The sequence below is a fragment of the Porites lutea genome, chromosome 11, assembly GCF_958299795.1.
Source record: "Porites lutea chromosome 11, jaPorLute2.1, whole genome shotgun sequence".
Lineage (NCBI taxonomy): Eukaryota > Metazoa > Cnidaria > Anthozoa > Scleractinia > Poritidae > Porites > Porites lutea.
This window is the reverse complement of record NC_133211.1, coordinates 356,372-374,035: the sequence shown is the minus strand read 5'-3', so window position 1 is coordinate 374,035 and position 17,664 is coordinate 356,372. Positions and strand designations below refer to the sequence as shown.

The window sequence follows — 17,664 nt, the reverse complement described above, 5'->3', positions numbered from 1 at the left end:
GTTGTCTGCACGCGATGGTATGCTGTACAAAGAATTTTACAAGGTCCAGAAACGGACCCGATTTTGCAGGGGCAAAGAAATTTACACAACACAGTATTTCATCGCAATTATTTTATTCACCTCAAAGAGTATATCATTGTACACAAGAAATAACAATAATGACTAACGAAATGGCTAATGGTTTCATCATCACTTAATGTGTAGTCTACCAAATTGTCTCTGTAAGTTAGGTCTTGTTCGTAGGTAGGTCCTTTTTCAGATGATACAAATAACACATTTTGTTGTAATCTTCGCTTGAACAAATCGTTCATTTCCAATAAGGCATCAGGATAATCGTAGATATTGCGTACACCAATAATGACAGTTCTGCTGATCAACGTGGGGTTCATAAACTGTTCCTCCCTCATTTCCTCACGCCATACTTTTTGAAATGCAATCCGTTGTAGCTTTCGTTTGTTGGAAAACTGACCTCCATAAGAGAATTTCTCAGCCATAGTTATCTTTGGACAAACACGCCGCGGGTTGATGATGCAAAAATGTTCAACTTAAGACCAGGTATTGTGTAAAAAAAACAAAATGCAATTAAGAGTTAGCCGTTTAGCTTTTGTCTCTTTTAACAAATGACCCGGATTAAGACATTGAGTTCCCAATTCGAAGTCAAGGAATGTTGTTTCTCAGTCATCCAGAACATGTTGTATTTCTTAGCGAAATTGTAATTCTCTGTCTATCGACAAACCTATGAATTACCTGTCGCAAAAACTACAAGACGATTCAGAAAAAGAGGGCTCTTTTAACCCTGATTGGATAGTGAACAATCTATTATGTGTTCAACATACAAACGCGCTCTCCGTTCAATCATGATTTCATTCTTAAAAGTTCAGTTTGCTCGGAAAAAGTCTTAACTCTCACCGATATTCTTTGAAACATTGTCCAGCGTCAAAGGATAGCCAGTTTTATTGGACATGTATTCTAACTGACTTATGCGGCTTTGGTTGACAAACTCATCCAACAAGAAAAGCTGAATCACTGCGACGGTTGTGCTATCCAACACCCAAGTCAAAACCAACATTCTTGCCTCATGATGGATAATGATGACGCATGGAAGTATTACCACGATGAAGTGGTGGAACAAATTGACCTGAATTCTATGTTGAACGCTACCGAAAGTATATGCAGTGCTCTGGGCTTCAAACTAGATAAATCGTGGGAAGTGTACTGCCAAATATTGTCGTGGACCAGTATTTACCTCGCTTCTCTGGAACTTGATGTTGTCCAGCAGGGTGATGATCTTCAAAGCCGTATTTTATACGCTCTATACTACCGACCAAATGGGCTCAAATGGAACGATTTCAGTGATCAACAAGAAACAATAGAATGCCCCAATAGAGTCGTGAGAAAAGAAGAACACCAATGGACCTTGACATGATAATTAATGACATTCAAAATAAGCTTTGTTTCTAAAAGTAATAAAATTTCTTCATGATGACTAAAATTTTGAGTCGGTGTGTGTTTGTCTCTGTCTTTGTCAAGATGGGGCTTTCTCTGTCTTTGCTTGGGGTCGACTTTTCTCTGTATCGCATTGTATGTAAAGAGTTTTCCTTTATGTGCAAAAAAATGTCATTTGTTCATAGTTTGTAAATAAATATGGTTTAATATACTAAACACGGTTTGTTGTCTGTCTAGCCGCGCGCGTGTGTGTGCGCCACGCGCGATTCAATCACCTGCGTAAAGGAAAAATACAGTGATATAAAAGGCCCTTGTAGCCCCTGTGGCCCCTGTGGCCCGTTCTCAATAGTCATAAACTTCGTGTGGGGGTTATGGTACCCACGTTCAAGATTTTTTGCAAGCCGTAATTCTGAATTCAAGAATTGCGCTAAATATAAGATTTTAGCAACCCAAGATCGTCAATTCAAGATTTTGGAAAATCAAAATCCTGAATACAAGATTTTGGAAACCCAAAATAGTGAATTCATGGCTTTCCAAGGCCAAAATCCTGAATTAAAGATTTTGAAAGATCAGAATCCTGAATTCACGATTTCTAAAATGCCAAAATCGTTGATTCAAGATTATGGAACGAAAAAATCGTGATTTCAAGAGTTTGGAAGATCAGAATCCTCAATTCAAAATTTCTAAATGCTAAAATCCTGAATTCAAGATTTTAAAAAAGGTTGTTGCTGACTTCAAGATTTCGGTAAGCCGAAATCACGAATTCAAGAATTTGGTAAGCCAAAATCCCGAATTCAAGATATTGGTAATCGAGGAAACTGGATTTAAAATTTTGGCGGACTTTAAGATTCTGGTTAGTCAAAATTCTGAATTCACGATATTGGTTAAATTCAAGATTTTGGAAAACTAAAATACTGTATTCAAGACTTCGGTAAGCCAAAATCCAAATTACAAGATTTTGGAAAACCAAACTACTGAATTCATTATTTTGGAAAGCCAAAATCTCAATTTCAAGATTAAACTGACTTTAGTATTTTGGAAGGCCAAACCGTCAATTCAAGATCTTGGAAGTCGAAGATCCTAAATTCAAGATTTCGGTTAGCCAAAATCCCGAATTCAAGATTTTGGCTATTCTTAAGATTTTTTTTTAACCAAAATCCTGAATTAGAGATTTTGTCTGAATTGGGATTACAGGGGGTTAAAAAGTCCTATTATCTGAAATCTTTACAGCTTGTGACGGCAACTCACGTAAGACCTGGGAGACCATTCGTGAGGTGACCAGTCGCAAATCTGAAAAGCGATTATAAATGAACTCGAATTTGAAGACAAGAAATTAACTGATCCGACTGAAATTGCGGAAGGTTTCAATAGATTCTTTGCCGAAACCGGTCCCAAGCTGTCCGAGAATATTGAAGACATGTATACTTGTTTCGATGAATTTGTAAATCAATCTATCTCGGGCAGCTTTAGTTTTCAACAAATAAGTCCATCTCTGGTTTCGTCTCAGTTACGTAAATTATGCATGAGGAAAGCCACTGTACTTGATACAGTTTCCGCCAGACTTCTGAGAGAATGTTTCGATCTAATTTCCCACTGTCTAACACTCACTTTCAATCGATCGATTGAAACAAGTATTTTTCCCGATGAATGGAAGAGCGCTAGGATCACTCCTTTCTACAAGAAATGTGGCAATAGAAGCGATCCCTTAAATTACCGGCCGATTTCGATCATTCCTGTGGTGGCTAACGTTTTCGAGCGCATTGTTTATGATCAGCTATATCGTTATCTAACCGAAAACAAACTTCTCTGTTGTTACCAACCTGGTTTTCGCACACTCCACTCCACAGTTACTGCATTGATCGAGGCCACAGATAGCTGGTCTTTGAACGTCGACCGCGGCTTTCTCAATGCAGTTGCCTTCTTAGACCTTAAAAAGGCTTTCGACACGGTAAACCATGCTATTCTTCTTTCAAAACTGCAAGCATATGGTATCCGTGATTTATAAGGAAAATCCGTTGCACTTATCCTCGGAAGAGAAAAGATATGACGATCGGCGACCTATCATCGTTCCTGGCTGGAGGGTGACTTGCATCCGGCGCGGAGATTTGTTTGTTTCATGGTCGGGTTGTAGAGAAGACCAGACTTCATAGGGCATTTTGATGAACAATTCTATTTCAATTATTAAAGTTCAATTTGTTTAAATTCACGGCAGATCTTGGAGACAAAGGCCCGCATTTTTGTTTGACATTGGAGAAAATCACTTTACGCTTGATCGTACAGTAATTCCACAGTCACCATGAAGTTTAGTCGAGGTACTAGTCGATAACAGTAGGATATAACAGCTTGTCTCAACGCTGAAGCCCCGGGGCTGAAGCATTTGACATATTTTGTACGTGACAAGGTAGAGCCGGTATGCCCTTTCATAAACTTCTAGCATTTGAATAATGCGCAATTAAATGGATCTTCAGCTTTTGAATCGCACACACGCGAAAATATTGACATAGTTCGAGATGTTATTATTTTCCATTGTTTCTCCTTTCTGTCAGCGCAAAACCAGCGAGTTGCATAATATATAGATTTAGCCACGGCTCCGAGTTGATCCGAGTCCAATTTTATTTTATTTTTATTTTTTTATTCGATCCGAGTCGGTCCGAGTCGATCCGAGTTGATCCGACCCGGACTGGCGGTCCGAGTTGATCCGGTCCGACTTTTGTACCTGCCTCCATCGAAGCACTGGTGCACTTTTAATTAGCGAAACGGTTCAAAAAAATTTCCAAAATCACCTATACGGCCAGCCGGCTCTAACTTTTGACAAGCGCCAAATTTGCGAAGAAATTTTAAAAGAGTTACGCTTCAACGTGATAAAGAATTTATTGAGTCTATTTTTTATTAATGGTTTTATAACGATATGTAATCTTAAAATGGGTTTGATACGCTCGGCATTCTGAGTACTCCTGCAAGCGATGTTTATGAACGGCTGAAAACAAACGCCAAAGCGATGAAAATTACACTTTTGAGACTACCAACAATCAATAAAGAAATATAATTCGGTAGAACATTTACAGAGAAAACAATTTTCATCCACGCAAACAAGTGAGACAGAGTATTTAAGTGTCTCTAAGAATCCTCAAGTCTTTACTAGTAAGCTTAAAGATTAAGTTTAAGCCGCCGGTTTCCCGGTGTCTGCTGTTTTCATAGATAAACACACGACAAGAAAATCGCTCAAAGCATTTTTTCTGCAGCCAAAATATACTAAATATTCTTCGGAAAGTCTTTTCTTTCTATTTACGGTGAATTAATATCAACTAAAGGCTTTTTAAAGTTCTGTAAGCTTAAGCTTATATCAAACCTCGTACTAGGTCAGATCAGTGTCTCAGTCAAATCTTAATACAAACGTGCATAAACTGGCTTTATAAACTGCGCCGCTGGACTTCATGAAATTAGACATAAATACAATAATTACTCAGGGTTACCATATTTCGAGATGCAGTTCCTGAAAGCTATCAAGTAAGGCAAGGATAGCTTGAGCCTTTATAATTCTCGCACGCATCCAGCAAGGTGAAAAACAAAAACGATGCCATCCGAAATCGGATTATCGGCTTTGACAAGCTATGCATTTCTCAACCAAAAACCCAATAAACAAACCAGCCATGAATAAGAGAACACCCTTGATAGCAGCTGTATTTCATTTTGTACATCCAGTGGAAAAAGACAGTTAAAAACATCACAAGTTGACTCAAAACTGTCAGCTTCAGCTGTCAAAGGAAACAACTTTCAAGATGCTGCATAAATTTTACGCATGAACTGACCTGTCAAATTTTAACTAATCACAGCATAAAAATTGGACGTGGAGCGTGACCAACACGTGACCACGGTAAGAAAGGTCTTATCCGCCTGTATTTTAAAAAAACTGGCTGAATTTCTGCGTCCGAGGTCAGTTTGAAATCAAAATCATAATAGTGCGAGGCGATACTGACATAAACACATTTGATATGATTTTAAAAAAAGTAAACGTGAGCCTGCGATCATTTTAAAACGAGTAAATTGTCAGCGGATTAATTCAAAAAATACTCGACCTTAATGGGTCGACACCTGAGCCCGCGATACGGTCAGGTGATACTGGTCAGCGGATACCCTGTTTTTAGCATGAATTGTATCAAGAAGTAACCAGTAGAAATCTTTTGATTTCATGTTGAGTAGGTTTAACTTTGAAGTGTGGGTTCAAGGTGAAATGAGGCTGAATGAAGTTGGAGGTCGTTCACTTAGCCAGATTACTTTCTTTTAATTGATTAAGCCGGTATTTTGTAGATGCTTTTGTATAGCATCAACGACCTGATAGCACAGTTAACAATTGGTTTAGAAACACAGTATTCGCTTTTGTTGAAAAGAAATAAAGAAAATAAACGATGAAGTTCCTTTTTATTATGGATGGTAAAGTATGTTAACTTTTTAAATTTAAATAATATTAACAAAAATCAGAAAGGCCTCAAGTAAAAAGAAAATAGAGATGTATAGGTTGCTTAAAATTCTCAATGCTTTCCGTAAATGATCTGATAAACCCACGGGGAAAGAGTTTATAAATAATAGCAGAATATCTATAATTGTAGTCCATTCATTAACAAGTCTAGGCCACCACATAGAGATCCATATCTCTCCTTTAAATTTCAACTTCGATGTCAGAATGTTCTGGGTCACTACCGTAAAATTCCGAAAATAAGCCCCGGGGCGTATATTTTTCAAAGGCCCTTTTTGAGGGGCTTATCTACAGAGAGAAATTTGCGTTTCAAAATCGAATGGGCTAGCTTTATATTTGGAAGTAAATTTACCGTTTTTGCTTTGTTTTACTTTGTATTTGAGGGCAATTTTCCAAGTACAAGTCGCCAGGGTTTTTTGCGTTACCGGTTTGGGGGGCTTATATTCTGAGAGGCTTATACATGGAGGGGCTTATTTTCCGAATTTTACGCTATGTTGTCTTTGTAAGTTCATCCGAATTTTAAACTCGATAGGCGTATAATAAAAATTTAACATCTTAGGAGGGGCGTTTATTACACAACAGGGCCGGGTTGTTCAAAGCTGGGTTAAGATAACCCAGGGTTAGTGCAAAGTTTGAACTTAGATATGAGAGCTTAAAAAGCCAATTCACTTGAATTCTCTTTGCCTACAATTTGATGATTGGATATGCTAAAAAAAAAGAGAAAATTATCCGAGAGAGTGCTTTTGATAAAAAGAAAAAGAAATGGGGTTAAAATTTAACCCCGGGTTAGCGCTAACCCGCGTTCGAACAACTGGGCCCAGGCGTTTATTTGAGAGTGAGCGTCTATTAGATCATTTGGGATAGGTCTCTTTGGGATAAGTCTTCTCTGTTATTTGTGGCTAATTTACGCCTGGCTTTCCGCTGTTTTTAAATAGTTTCTTCTTTAACAAAACTATTTTGCAGAATTTTTGTTTTGAAGAAGTAAAAATTACTCTTAAATGCTTCTATAACTTTGTCCATTAACTTTTTTGACCATTAATTTTTGTTTTTGATTTTCTTAGCTACTGACGTTGAGCTTGTCCAGTGACGCCCTGGAAAGAAAATAGCTCTCGTTATTGCAGAATAAGAAAGAAATATCCAAATTTAGTAAGAAGTCAAGAAAAAAATGTAAATAATTAAAACATGTGAGGAAATGCACAGTAGGTCTGGACTGCAAAGCCTTAAAAAAAATAACAAAGTGAAGGATGGTGGCTGTTGCCAGCTAAATTTATCTCCAAGTAAGTAAAAGTAAGTAGGCCAGTCGAAACATATCTTAGGTCTCAAATAGATAGAGTATACGTATATAATTTAAGCAGTTGAACACGAAAAATGACAAGGTTTCTACCTGGCTTCAAGGACCTGCTGTTCCAATCTCTCCTGTAGTAGGAAAAAAACAAAGAAAAATATATGTAAGCAGCTAGAAGGACAAAAATATAAACTCAGTGAATAAGAAACAAGGGTGAAGTCAAATGAACTGGGTAGCGCAGGAAAAAAGAAAAAGAATTCTAAACGTGTCATATTACAATATACATTAACAGACAGTTATTCCACTAGATTACATTACGGTGTAAAACGTTTTCCACGTTTGAAAGTAGACAATACTTCTGAGCGCTGGCCTGTGAAGAGTGGCACGTTTGACAGCAAGATACATTTAAGTGTGGTAGAGTAAAGACACATCAGAAGGTAATGTTTATGAGCCTGACAGGCTAACATTTCATGTAAATGAAAATGTGTGTAGACACTTTGTATAATGGGAAAATATTTTGCATTGCAAAGGAATATAAACGTTGAGTGCTTAGGAGCCACTGTGCAGACCATCTAACAGTACGGATTAAGTGAGAATGTAAACTTAGCTTGTTGCTACACAAAAACGCTTAGAGCAGCATAGAACAACCTTGCCTATTATCGAATCGCTACATGGCAATTTCAGATCTATTTGTTAAGCATGCACACAAGTTCTACAAATATCAAATACAACCGTATAAATTCACATCATTCACTATTCAACAAGACTACAAAGTGGAAAACTGATGATCTATATGATCAATTTCTTTTTTCTTTGAAACTGATGTTTCTTATATATTGTATCAGTGAATTTCATAAATAAGTACTTCTGTAGAGTGTAACTTAAGCTATGCTTTATATAATTGTCGTGTGGATTTAATTTGGCAATGTTATTAAATTTGTACTTCCTTTGAACGTCCTTCATGCAAAGCGGGGTTGGTATCTAGAGGAACCCATTACCTTTTGCTCACCATGCCAGCTAAGTAAATGTTCATTTTCTGGAATATGCAGTGGCTTGTTTCTCAATTTGTGTTATTGATCACTCTCACTGACCGATAAATTATGTTGAGCCAACAGAGGGCGATGGCAGATTGTGAATTGTAATGAAATACAGCCATGGCACAATCCTAAACAACAATCCCTCTACTTTCATGACTTAGTGTTCTTACCTTGACATTTTCATTCTTTGATCGGAATATTCGTCCTTGTAGATCTTCAATCTGCACCCTGATCCCAGCTGCATTGTGCCATACTCGGATTTGACGGTCTCCACCTCCTGCAGTAGCCAGGTAACGTGAGCTTGGATGCCATGCAATAGCTGTAATGTCATCTGCAAGTGGGTTGTTCAAACAACACAGTAGAATAACAAAATTAGACTTCAAGATAACCATGGCTGTTCTAAAAATATGAGATATACACAATAACGAGTAAGATTCTCCACAAATGTGATTGAAATGACGATGATTGGAAAAGGTTGTGCTGCAATAAAGCTTGGTCCCGGACCCATGTGTGAAAATTTGACAACATTGTAAGATTTTGAACTCGCTATCATTATGTCTTAGAAGGAATGAACTAAATATTTTTTACCTTGACGTTGAAAGTGCCTTTTGTAAAATGTAAACTGAAAAATACACTGAAGACTGAGAGGGTTTGTTAAGTCTACATTATTATTGCATACAAGAGTTTGTTGTTAGTAACGGAGCGTTCGGGTGTGTACTACGAAAACTGGAATCAAAAATCCTAGAACCTTTTTTTGAGATTTAAATTTGTTGAGAAATATTTTCAAGGGGTGGCAAGCTAAACGCCTCCTCTCTACTTGAGGGAGTTCCAATCTTTCAATGCATTATTAAGGGATCTGAGCAGTCCCCAGTTCGTATTTGATCTAATAGCTCTGATTAGATGACCAAGGTTTCTAAACATAAAGAATTTCTTTAGCACTTTTCTGTCCAGTCAATCATGTTAGCGGACTTCCTAGGAAACAGATATTCACTTGAACAAGTTCAAAAGGTCATCGTTTCTGATCAGTGGAATTCGACCTGTCATGGAGACAAAATGTTTAGGTGTTCTTATTGATCAGCATCTCTCTTGGAAACCACATATTGATTTCGTCTCAAAAGAAATTTCGCAAAGTGCGGGAATTATTGCGAAAGCCCGCTTTTACCTATCATCCCAAACTTTGATGACATACCGCCCCTTTATTTAGCCAGCTTAAAGTCCTTGACATATTTAGTATTAATTCATTTTCTGTCGCTACCTTTATGTATTCTTATCACCGTAATCTTTTGCCTAGTTAGTAGTAGCTTTAATGACTTGTTCTTAAGTAGTAATGAAGTCCATCAATACGAAACGTGACTAGCCTCTCAGTATAGACCTCATTTTTGTAGAACAAATATAACGCAATTCAGTATCCTTTACCGAGGACCTAAAATCTGGAATTCGTTGCCTGTTTCACTAATTAGCTCTCCTTCTATATTTGTTTTTAAAAAAATTTAAAGAATTATCTCACTGATAGCCGATCTGTCGCTTTATTTTCTGATCTTGCTCACTCTGCACTCAGCCATGAGTTAAGTTCACTAGGTAGATGAAGGAAGCCTGTTGATATAAGCTTCAAGCTTCGTTAGGCTTCCTTGTCACATTAATTTTATAATTTAATTAACACCTTTTGCTCATGTTGTATAAGGTTTTGTGAGTGACTAAATAAATAAATAAAATAATAATCGTGCACCACGGCTATAGAGGTATGAAGGATTCAGACAACCAGTTGCAAAACTGTTGAGACACTCCCGCGAAAAAATGACCTTTCTTGCTTCAAATCGCTCCTGGTCACAGGTCTGTGAAATATAACACTGACCTCCCTCCTCCCTCCCATTCAAAGTTGTTCCTCCAAGTTTTGAGCATGGTTTTGTATTGCTAGCAACTTTGGTAAGGGGTGCAGGGGGGATCACAAGCACAAGATCATGGACAGGTCATTTATGCCAAAATACGGTACAGTGTGTCAGGTACTTTTGCAACTTGTTGTAGCATTTTTTCGCTTACAGTGAAGACTTCAAAATGTATATGCCGATAATCGTTGAATACATTAGAACACACATTGTAGTCTTGTGATTTGCCGTTTACTCAGTTAGAATATTAGTTAGAAGAAGACATCATGAATGCTTCCGTGCAAGGGTGTCGAGTGTTGGATCTAGGCCAATTTAGTGTAATGCACTGTTCATCAGAGCAAGTGCAGAGGACTCTCGCTCTTTCGTCATGGTCGCTGCTCACGTACTTGAAATATACAGCAATTTGTATAAGTCTGGAAAGAATTAATGGCCAAACCCCCAACTGCACTACTAGAAACCTCTTTTTCTGCGTTGAGCCGATTACGTTGCCAATGGAAAAGCGGCCACATGGAAATTAGGGGCGACGGTAGCCTAATAGACGTATCGCTTTAGCAGCCTGATACAGTCAACTCTTGCCTTGCGGACACCCTGCTATAACGGACAGCAGCTAAATCCCGGGCAAAAAATTAATTACAGACGTTTGACTGAAATAAACTTCCGCTATTACAAACTCTCGCTAATGACGACACTAACTCAAGGTCTCTAAAGTGTCCGTTGTAAAGGGAGTTGACTGTACTGAGTAGCTTTAATGTAAGGAAAAGGCAGTGCATCATTGTAGCCTGGGTGGCATATTATGAATTCATAATTCAATACTGCATGTTTTAGGGAGTTCGCCATGCTGTTAGTGTTAGTGTCCCAGTTTCAGACAACTTTGTCACACTGATTTGCAGACATCAACGCTGATTTTATTCTACTTTTATAACCGTTTACACTGTCCTTCCGCCTCTACCGAGTTTGTATTAAGCCCCATCATAGTCAAACCATTACAACATACAACTTGAACCAACCAAGGTGCTGAATCCCACATTGCAGGCTTGTCTACACAGGGGCCTCATATGATCTTCCTCATAGTATTTATACCGAACCCTCCAAATAGAATGTGATGCTCTTTCAAATGGTTTTCTTCTCATTTTTTAATTGTCTATAACAGCAAAAGTCTCATTCTCTTGAAATTATAGCCGGGGAGGCGGGGGGGGGGGGGGGGGGGTCAAAGTGAAGTCATCTTCAGACTCTGAAATATCGCACAGCTTGTCGAAACGTCAGTCACTGTCAACAACAGTCCTATTCGTTTACCCGGACGATCATAATCAACCTACTTATGTACTTCCAAAAGTAAGCAAATAGAGAAGATGGAGATAGTTTGGAATACTTTTTTAGTCAGGGATTTCATATTTTTCTGTTGATTTTGAGCTTAGCACAATTCCTATACACTGCTCTTGGTGTCCCTCAGAAATATACCAAAATATAAGGAACTACAGAAAACAAGGAATACCGTAAAATTCCGAAAATAGGCCCCTCCAAATATAAGCCCCTCAAACCGGTAACGCAAAAACTTTCCGTTAAATCGCCCCTCCAAAAATAAGCCCCTCAAAAAGGGCCTTTGAAAAATATAAGGCCCGGGGCTTATTTTCGGAATTTTACGGTAGGTTAACTCACAATTGACCACTAACTTTGGCTAAGTTCTCAGGATTCTCAAAGCACAGTTGAGAAACGTTTGTTGCGTGTCTGTTGGAGATCAGCTTTCATTACTTATAGGGGAACGTTGAACTAAAGAGGAAAGTAAGCGTACCAAGCAAAATGACGAGTTTAATAAGACGAAAAAAATGTCGTATGTTGAAAAGAAAAGGACGAAAAAGGTGAAATACTGGTCAATTCCTGGTACATCTTTTAGCCGCGAACAACGACTATCGCAGTTTTGGATTTTATAGTTATTTCGTGAGGTAGCTTAGCGAAATTTGTTGGTTTGAACCTACTGTTACCGTCTCTCTCTGTGTATGGCCTTTGTTCTCATTTCTGATTGATTTTAAACCTGAAAACATTTCCGCTTTTGTTTCTTTAAATGCTATTAGCTACCTCCTAAAATAAACAATAGTGCGAGACGTTATCGTGAATTTAATAAGGAAGAATTATGTGCAAATAATTATAAATTTATAAAGATTACATTGAAAAGTGTTACAAATTAATGTCTCAGCTGTGTCCTAAAGCTTGTAGTTATAGTTTCATGGAACGAAATGGAAATCTCTCTGGATTTGCAAAAAGGTACCTCCAGGATTTTTTAGCAACTGTCTCATTTGAGGCTTGTTCAGTACTTGACCATTTTTTTTCTTATGTTTTCAGTACAAAAAACCCCTAACAAGTTGCAGTAGAGTAAAAACAAAAAACATGTTTTTAATGCTGTTTACATCTTTCGCCACCCCTCCCCTACATATCATTTCCCATCCCTCTGCGTGACATGAAACAGTTACACTTGAAATCAGTGCACACGGTAGAAGTTGTTTTCCATGGTCGGTTAATTTGATATTTTAATGATATTTTGCCCGTATTAATGTTATTGTGCCTGGTTGGTTGTGGATAGTTTTATCAGTGCCGCGAACGTGGTTAATTGTGTGATTTCCTGAATTTGTTGACAGACAGAATTCACACAGGTATGTTGTGGTGCTCGTGTTATAAGAATATTGTGTACAAGCATGAAAACGCTTCGTGAGTGTTTAGTTGAAGAGATTTTGTCTTAAACAACCGATTCTGGACTCAAGAAAGGAAAATTCTACGTCTGTTTTAGTCGGGCATCTCGCTATGAGCCTCACAGTTTGAGAGACTAAAAGGTCATAATTTCTGTGCTTTTAATTGTTGTTCTTTTCGTTACAAATCTGTCCCTTTTAACAAGAGCGGCTTTTCATGTGTTTCCAGCGATTAATTTGTCCTTTTTAAGAGTCAATGTCAGTAAGAATCGGAGATAACCCCCAAATGGCGGACACAGCTCAAGATTCGTTTTCGCTGATACTTTTTACACTGATAGAGTATTGTATAGTAGTTAACAAAATAGGGTTAGTTCAGTCTAATTTTTGCTCTTATAAGGGAAATTAAATAAAATCGGTTGGGTCCGTTTTGAACCAAAATGACCTCTGATGAACCGAAATTTCACATATTCGTGACTCTCTCAAGTTAGCGGGATAAACCCTATAAATGATTTCTTACTATGAAGAAATAGCTTGCCCCTTGGTGAATTAAATATTGTGTATATTGACAGATGATTTACTTTATACGACCCGTGGAGAGTGTTTCGCTGAAAGCACTTCGTTGCCTTTTCTGAATGGTTCTAGAGTGACATAAAAGACCTGCCTAAAAACCCGGTCGGTACGCCAAAATAAATCCTCAGAATATGCTTTCTCTACAGTTTAAGGATAGATGTTTTATATTTCCTTTTCATTTCTTTGGGATCTTTTTCAGTTTTTCGATACGACCTTCCCGAAGTTTGCCAATTTGCAAGATCTTTCGACGAGCGCCATATTGAAACTGTGAGAAAGTACCGTGCAAAAATCGTCTTACTTTTGGATAAAATGAGTCTAAAATTATAAGTGCAAGTGAGATTTACCTTGGTAATACACAAAAGTCACTGCCTCCATGTTACTGGGGACTTTACGAACCAGAACGCGACGCAGCCTGAAACGTCACCGGAAGTAATTTGCTCACAAAGTGCTTCACTGCGCATGCTTGGCGCTTAACTGCAACGCGTCTTCTTCTTCATTTTAATTTGCCTTTTACTGAAGGTCAATTGGTTATCGCTATGATGAATGGACAACACGCAGACCCGACGAGGTCGATACCAAAGTCGATACCAAAGTCGAAAACTTGCAAGTAAGTCCAATTTAGTTTATTAGAAGATTCAGTTTCCTGTCCTGCTTAAATATAAGATTAAAGTGAGTTTAAACTTTATATTTATGTTCTTCATTGAAAACAAACTAAAACAGACTGTTCTTTTTTTCACGCAGTAATGTGATGTACTGGACAAGCGAGCACGATGTCCTGTTATGCAGAGAGGTTTTTCCGAGAAGCCGTTCAAAACAAGAAAGGGTTCGTCGCAAAGAAGCGACGTTTGGGATAGAATAGCCAACACTTTGAATACCTGTCCCAAGTCTGTCTTTGCTGTGGATAAAAGGTCCGTAAGGGATCATGTGGGTATTTTAATTAACCGAATCAAAGTGAAATGATGCGGCTAATGCAAGAACAACAACAACAGCAGGAACAGCAACTCTTGGCGTCACAACAACTGATGTTGAGACAGCAACAAGACCAATCTAGTGACAATCTAAAGCACTGATCAGACGATCAGTTTGTTGGACAAACTTGTGAACAAATAGCTACCTAATTCACTTAAAATTCACTAGTATTGCTGGTATAGCTGTCACTTGATTTTGAAAAGCAGTTTGTATAATGTATTAACTATTGTCTTTGTTTTGACAAGAGTCACGACGAACGTTTTCTGTCAGCGATCAATGTTTGTATTTCAACAGTGGCACCGCATTTTTCTTGTGCCGAGGAGCCCGCATTTTGTTATGTTCTATTATTGCAGTTATCTCATTGGATGGTGGCATATTAGAAAAGATTTTTTGTCTAGAATAGTTGAATAATTTTTTTGAAAATTTGCATTCTCTTGCGTAAACTGCAATAAAATTCTGTATGTACAGTCTGCTATAAAAGAAACTAGTGATACTTTATTTGTTCGAAAACAGGTTTTAAAAAACTCCCTAGGATAAAAAGGGCTGGGAATCTTGGGGAGGGAGTATGTTGAGGCCAAATATTAAGCTCACATTTCTAATTTTAAAATCTCTCTTGTATGGTTGACAGTACTCTTGACTAAAATCAGTTTAATGATTAAGACACAATCAAGTTGTATTGAAAAAATTGTGAGTTGTCAATTTCAGTCCCAAGGCTGTGGTCAGTAATAACCAAAAAGCAGGATAAGGGGTAGGGGCAGGTGGTCAGTAGGTTGCAGGCATTACAATGTTATGTTATATATTGCATTAGACTCGATATATTTTTCTATGACTTTTTCTCCTTCCCCGTTGTGTTATAATGACCACAGTGCAAATCTATGGCTGTATAACCTTTTGAAAATGAGTAATAAGAACGCCATTAGGGCATTTCATTATGACTGGAATATCAAGAACCTCTCCGAGTAAATAAATATCATTCTTGAAAAACCGAAACTCAGCCTTACACTCATCATCTGTCATAGAATCAAGATCGAAGCGACCATACTTCCAATAAGAAAATTCGAGATTTCCAGAAGAATTTAAATCGTACAACAAGGCAAACTCTGTATCATCAATTCTTCCATCTTGATAGGCAAACAATAAAGCTTCCCTTGCCCCTCTAAATGTTGCCATTTATGATGTATAACACCAGCTATAAAACGAAAATGTGTTTAGGGGAGTTTAAAGGATTTGCACAGCTCTGCCTATGTCGTCGCGTTCGCATCCGTAACTTTGTTTTCCCGCGCTCGTGACGGCGTTCTCGCCCCGGGCCCTTCTCAGTTTCGGTGTTTTCAAAATGCGTCGCGTTCTGGTTCGTTAAGTCCCTATTAGCTCATGGATGACGTAGTCATGCCATGGGGTTTTGGAGGCACTCGAATGGCACTCGATCACTCACTCACTCGATTCTCATTAATTTATTCATTAAAGTCAAATTAAACACTTTACTGTTACCTCCCTTACTTAGTATTACTTTTGTTCCAAGTGCCTTTTACGCATATGTTTGGCATATTCTAGAGGGTTCTAGTAAGGGGTACATTTTTTCCCGACACAAAAGAGTAGCCAGCCGAAGATGGGATTTGTATAAATGGAAATATTCTAAAGAACACTGACAATATCATCTGCATGGAATGATGGACTTGGAACTGTTAAAAGGACTTTGAAATAATTGCGCGTGGATCATTGTTGTATATTTGGGCGAATTGTGCAGATTTGTTCCCGATATTACTTGATATGGAGAAGATGCCCGGAGGAGATGCTATCGACAGGAGTTTGAAAGAACTATCGAACCCTGACGATGCGATTTCGTTCAGCGAAGAGCGAATAAGCCAAAGAGCCTTAGCTGCAAAGAAAAGATCCTCGAATTGTAAAGCGACGTTGACCTTCACATGAGGAAGCAAATTATTTTACAAGTAAAAAGCGTTAAATAAAATGCTGCGCCGATAAGTTTCTAGAATATTCAAGTGCACATGCAATCGGACATTCGACTGTGTCGGGTTTGGATTCCTAAGGTCAGAACACGTACAGCTTCGGGCAAGGATAAGCGTGAGTGCCATAGAGGTGCCAAAAAGTTAGCGAAGAAATGCTGACGAAATACGAAATGCTTTTCAAAACCGACACTGTATGCCAAAAAGCAGATGCCAAAAACCAAATGCTAAAGAATGTAAACATGATCTATCATTTAACCAACACACAGAGAAAGTCATGAAATATAAAAAAAAACTAAGAAGGATCCTTTCCGGAAAGTGAATATGTTACAGTGCCCAAGCAGTTTAAAACAAATGAATTTCAAAACGGAATGTTTCTCAAGCCTTCCTGAGTTACTATAAATACAGAGGTGATAATCTTCAACATTCGGTTGTCAACAATAACGAAATCTAATCACGAAATTCAAGAGCAGTGGCACTTTGCACCCATGCACGTTTACGATTCAATTCATCCATGAGCTCGCTCCTAGGAGCCTTTGATTTTTAAAGTTAACGGCAATTTGGCAATGGTTTTATTCAGGACTGTGATTCCATGCATGATATAGTGACATTGATTTCCTACACGTCATGCATCGACCTCTGACACCGTCATTAGACGTCGAATAAACGGGTGAGCGAATTCCGCATTGATATCTTCAGCTTTATATTCCGTTTCCTTTGGGTTTAACAATGTGGAGGAAAAGAATTCACGAAATCTTTATTTTGACCGGAAGTTATGTTTTTGCTTCTTCACTGACGGCAAGGAACACAAAGCGTGAACTTGACATGATTATCCTTAGAAATCATGCACTGCGGTCATAAATGACATGATTACCCGTGACCTTGAATGTTCTTGACATGATTATTGTATAATCTACCGCTAGATGACGTCCCAGGTGCAGATTTCGAAAATTCACTGTACGCTTTCGGCCAATCAGAAAAGAGATAGTGCGTTGAATGTATAATAATAGTGATAAGTGGTGAAACTTTGTGCTGTTTGATTCCGTACCGGTGACTTCCGTTTTGCCTGTCTCCGTGATGTAAGACATTCCAACATGGCGGAAGGTGAAATTGTGCTCACTTTAAGAAGTATTGGCCCAAAAAGTACAAAAGATCCCAAACAAATAAAGTTGTAGAAAGTTAAAACTATACTTTAAAGATGACCAAAAGGTTTCCTGGTGAGATTCGTCGCGTACCGCGACACGTTCTGACTTGTTGTTTGGACCAGCCATTCAACCAAATTCAGGAAGGATGTTGGTGTGCTTCCTCAAAAACTCATACACTTTTTGTGAGCAGCGTTGGCGAGCTGTTTTTGGAATAAA

General features: G+C 38.2%; 1 protein-coding gene across 5 annotated transcripts in view; it reads right to left on the bottom strand.

Moving 5' to 3' along the window:
• Positions 1 to 5,848: 5,848 nt before the first annotated feature.
• Positions 5,849 to 17,664, bottom strand: part of LOC140952818 (transducin beta-like protein 2) — a 51,412-nt gene continuing 39,596 nt past the window's right edge. For all 5 annotated transcript variants that reach the window (XM_073402269.1, XM_073402270.1, XM_073402265.1 and 2 more), the window contains 3 exons: positions 8,413 to 8,573; positions 7,305 to 7,336; positions 5,849 to 7,011 (listed from right to left, as the gene is read on the bottom strand). In XM_073402269.1, coding sequence (XP_073258370.1) covers positions 6,978 to 7,011; positions 7,305 to 7,336; positions 8,413 to 8,573 — 227 coding nt within the window. In that variant the 3' untranslated portion in view covers positions 5,849 to 6,977. The remainder of the gene's footprint in view (positions 7,012 to 7,304; positions 7,337 to 8,412; positions 8,574 to 17,664) is intronic.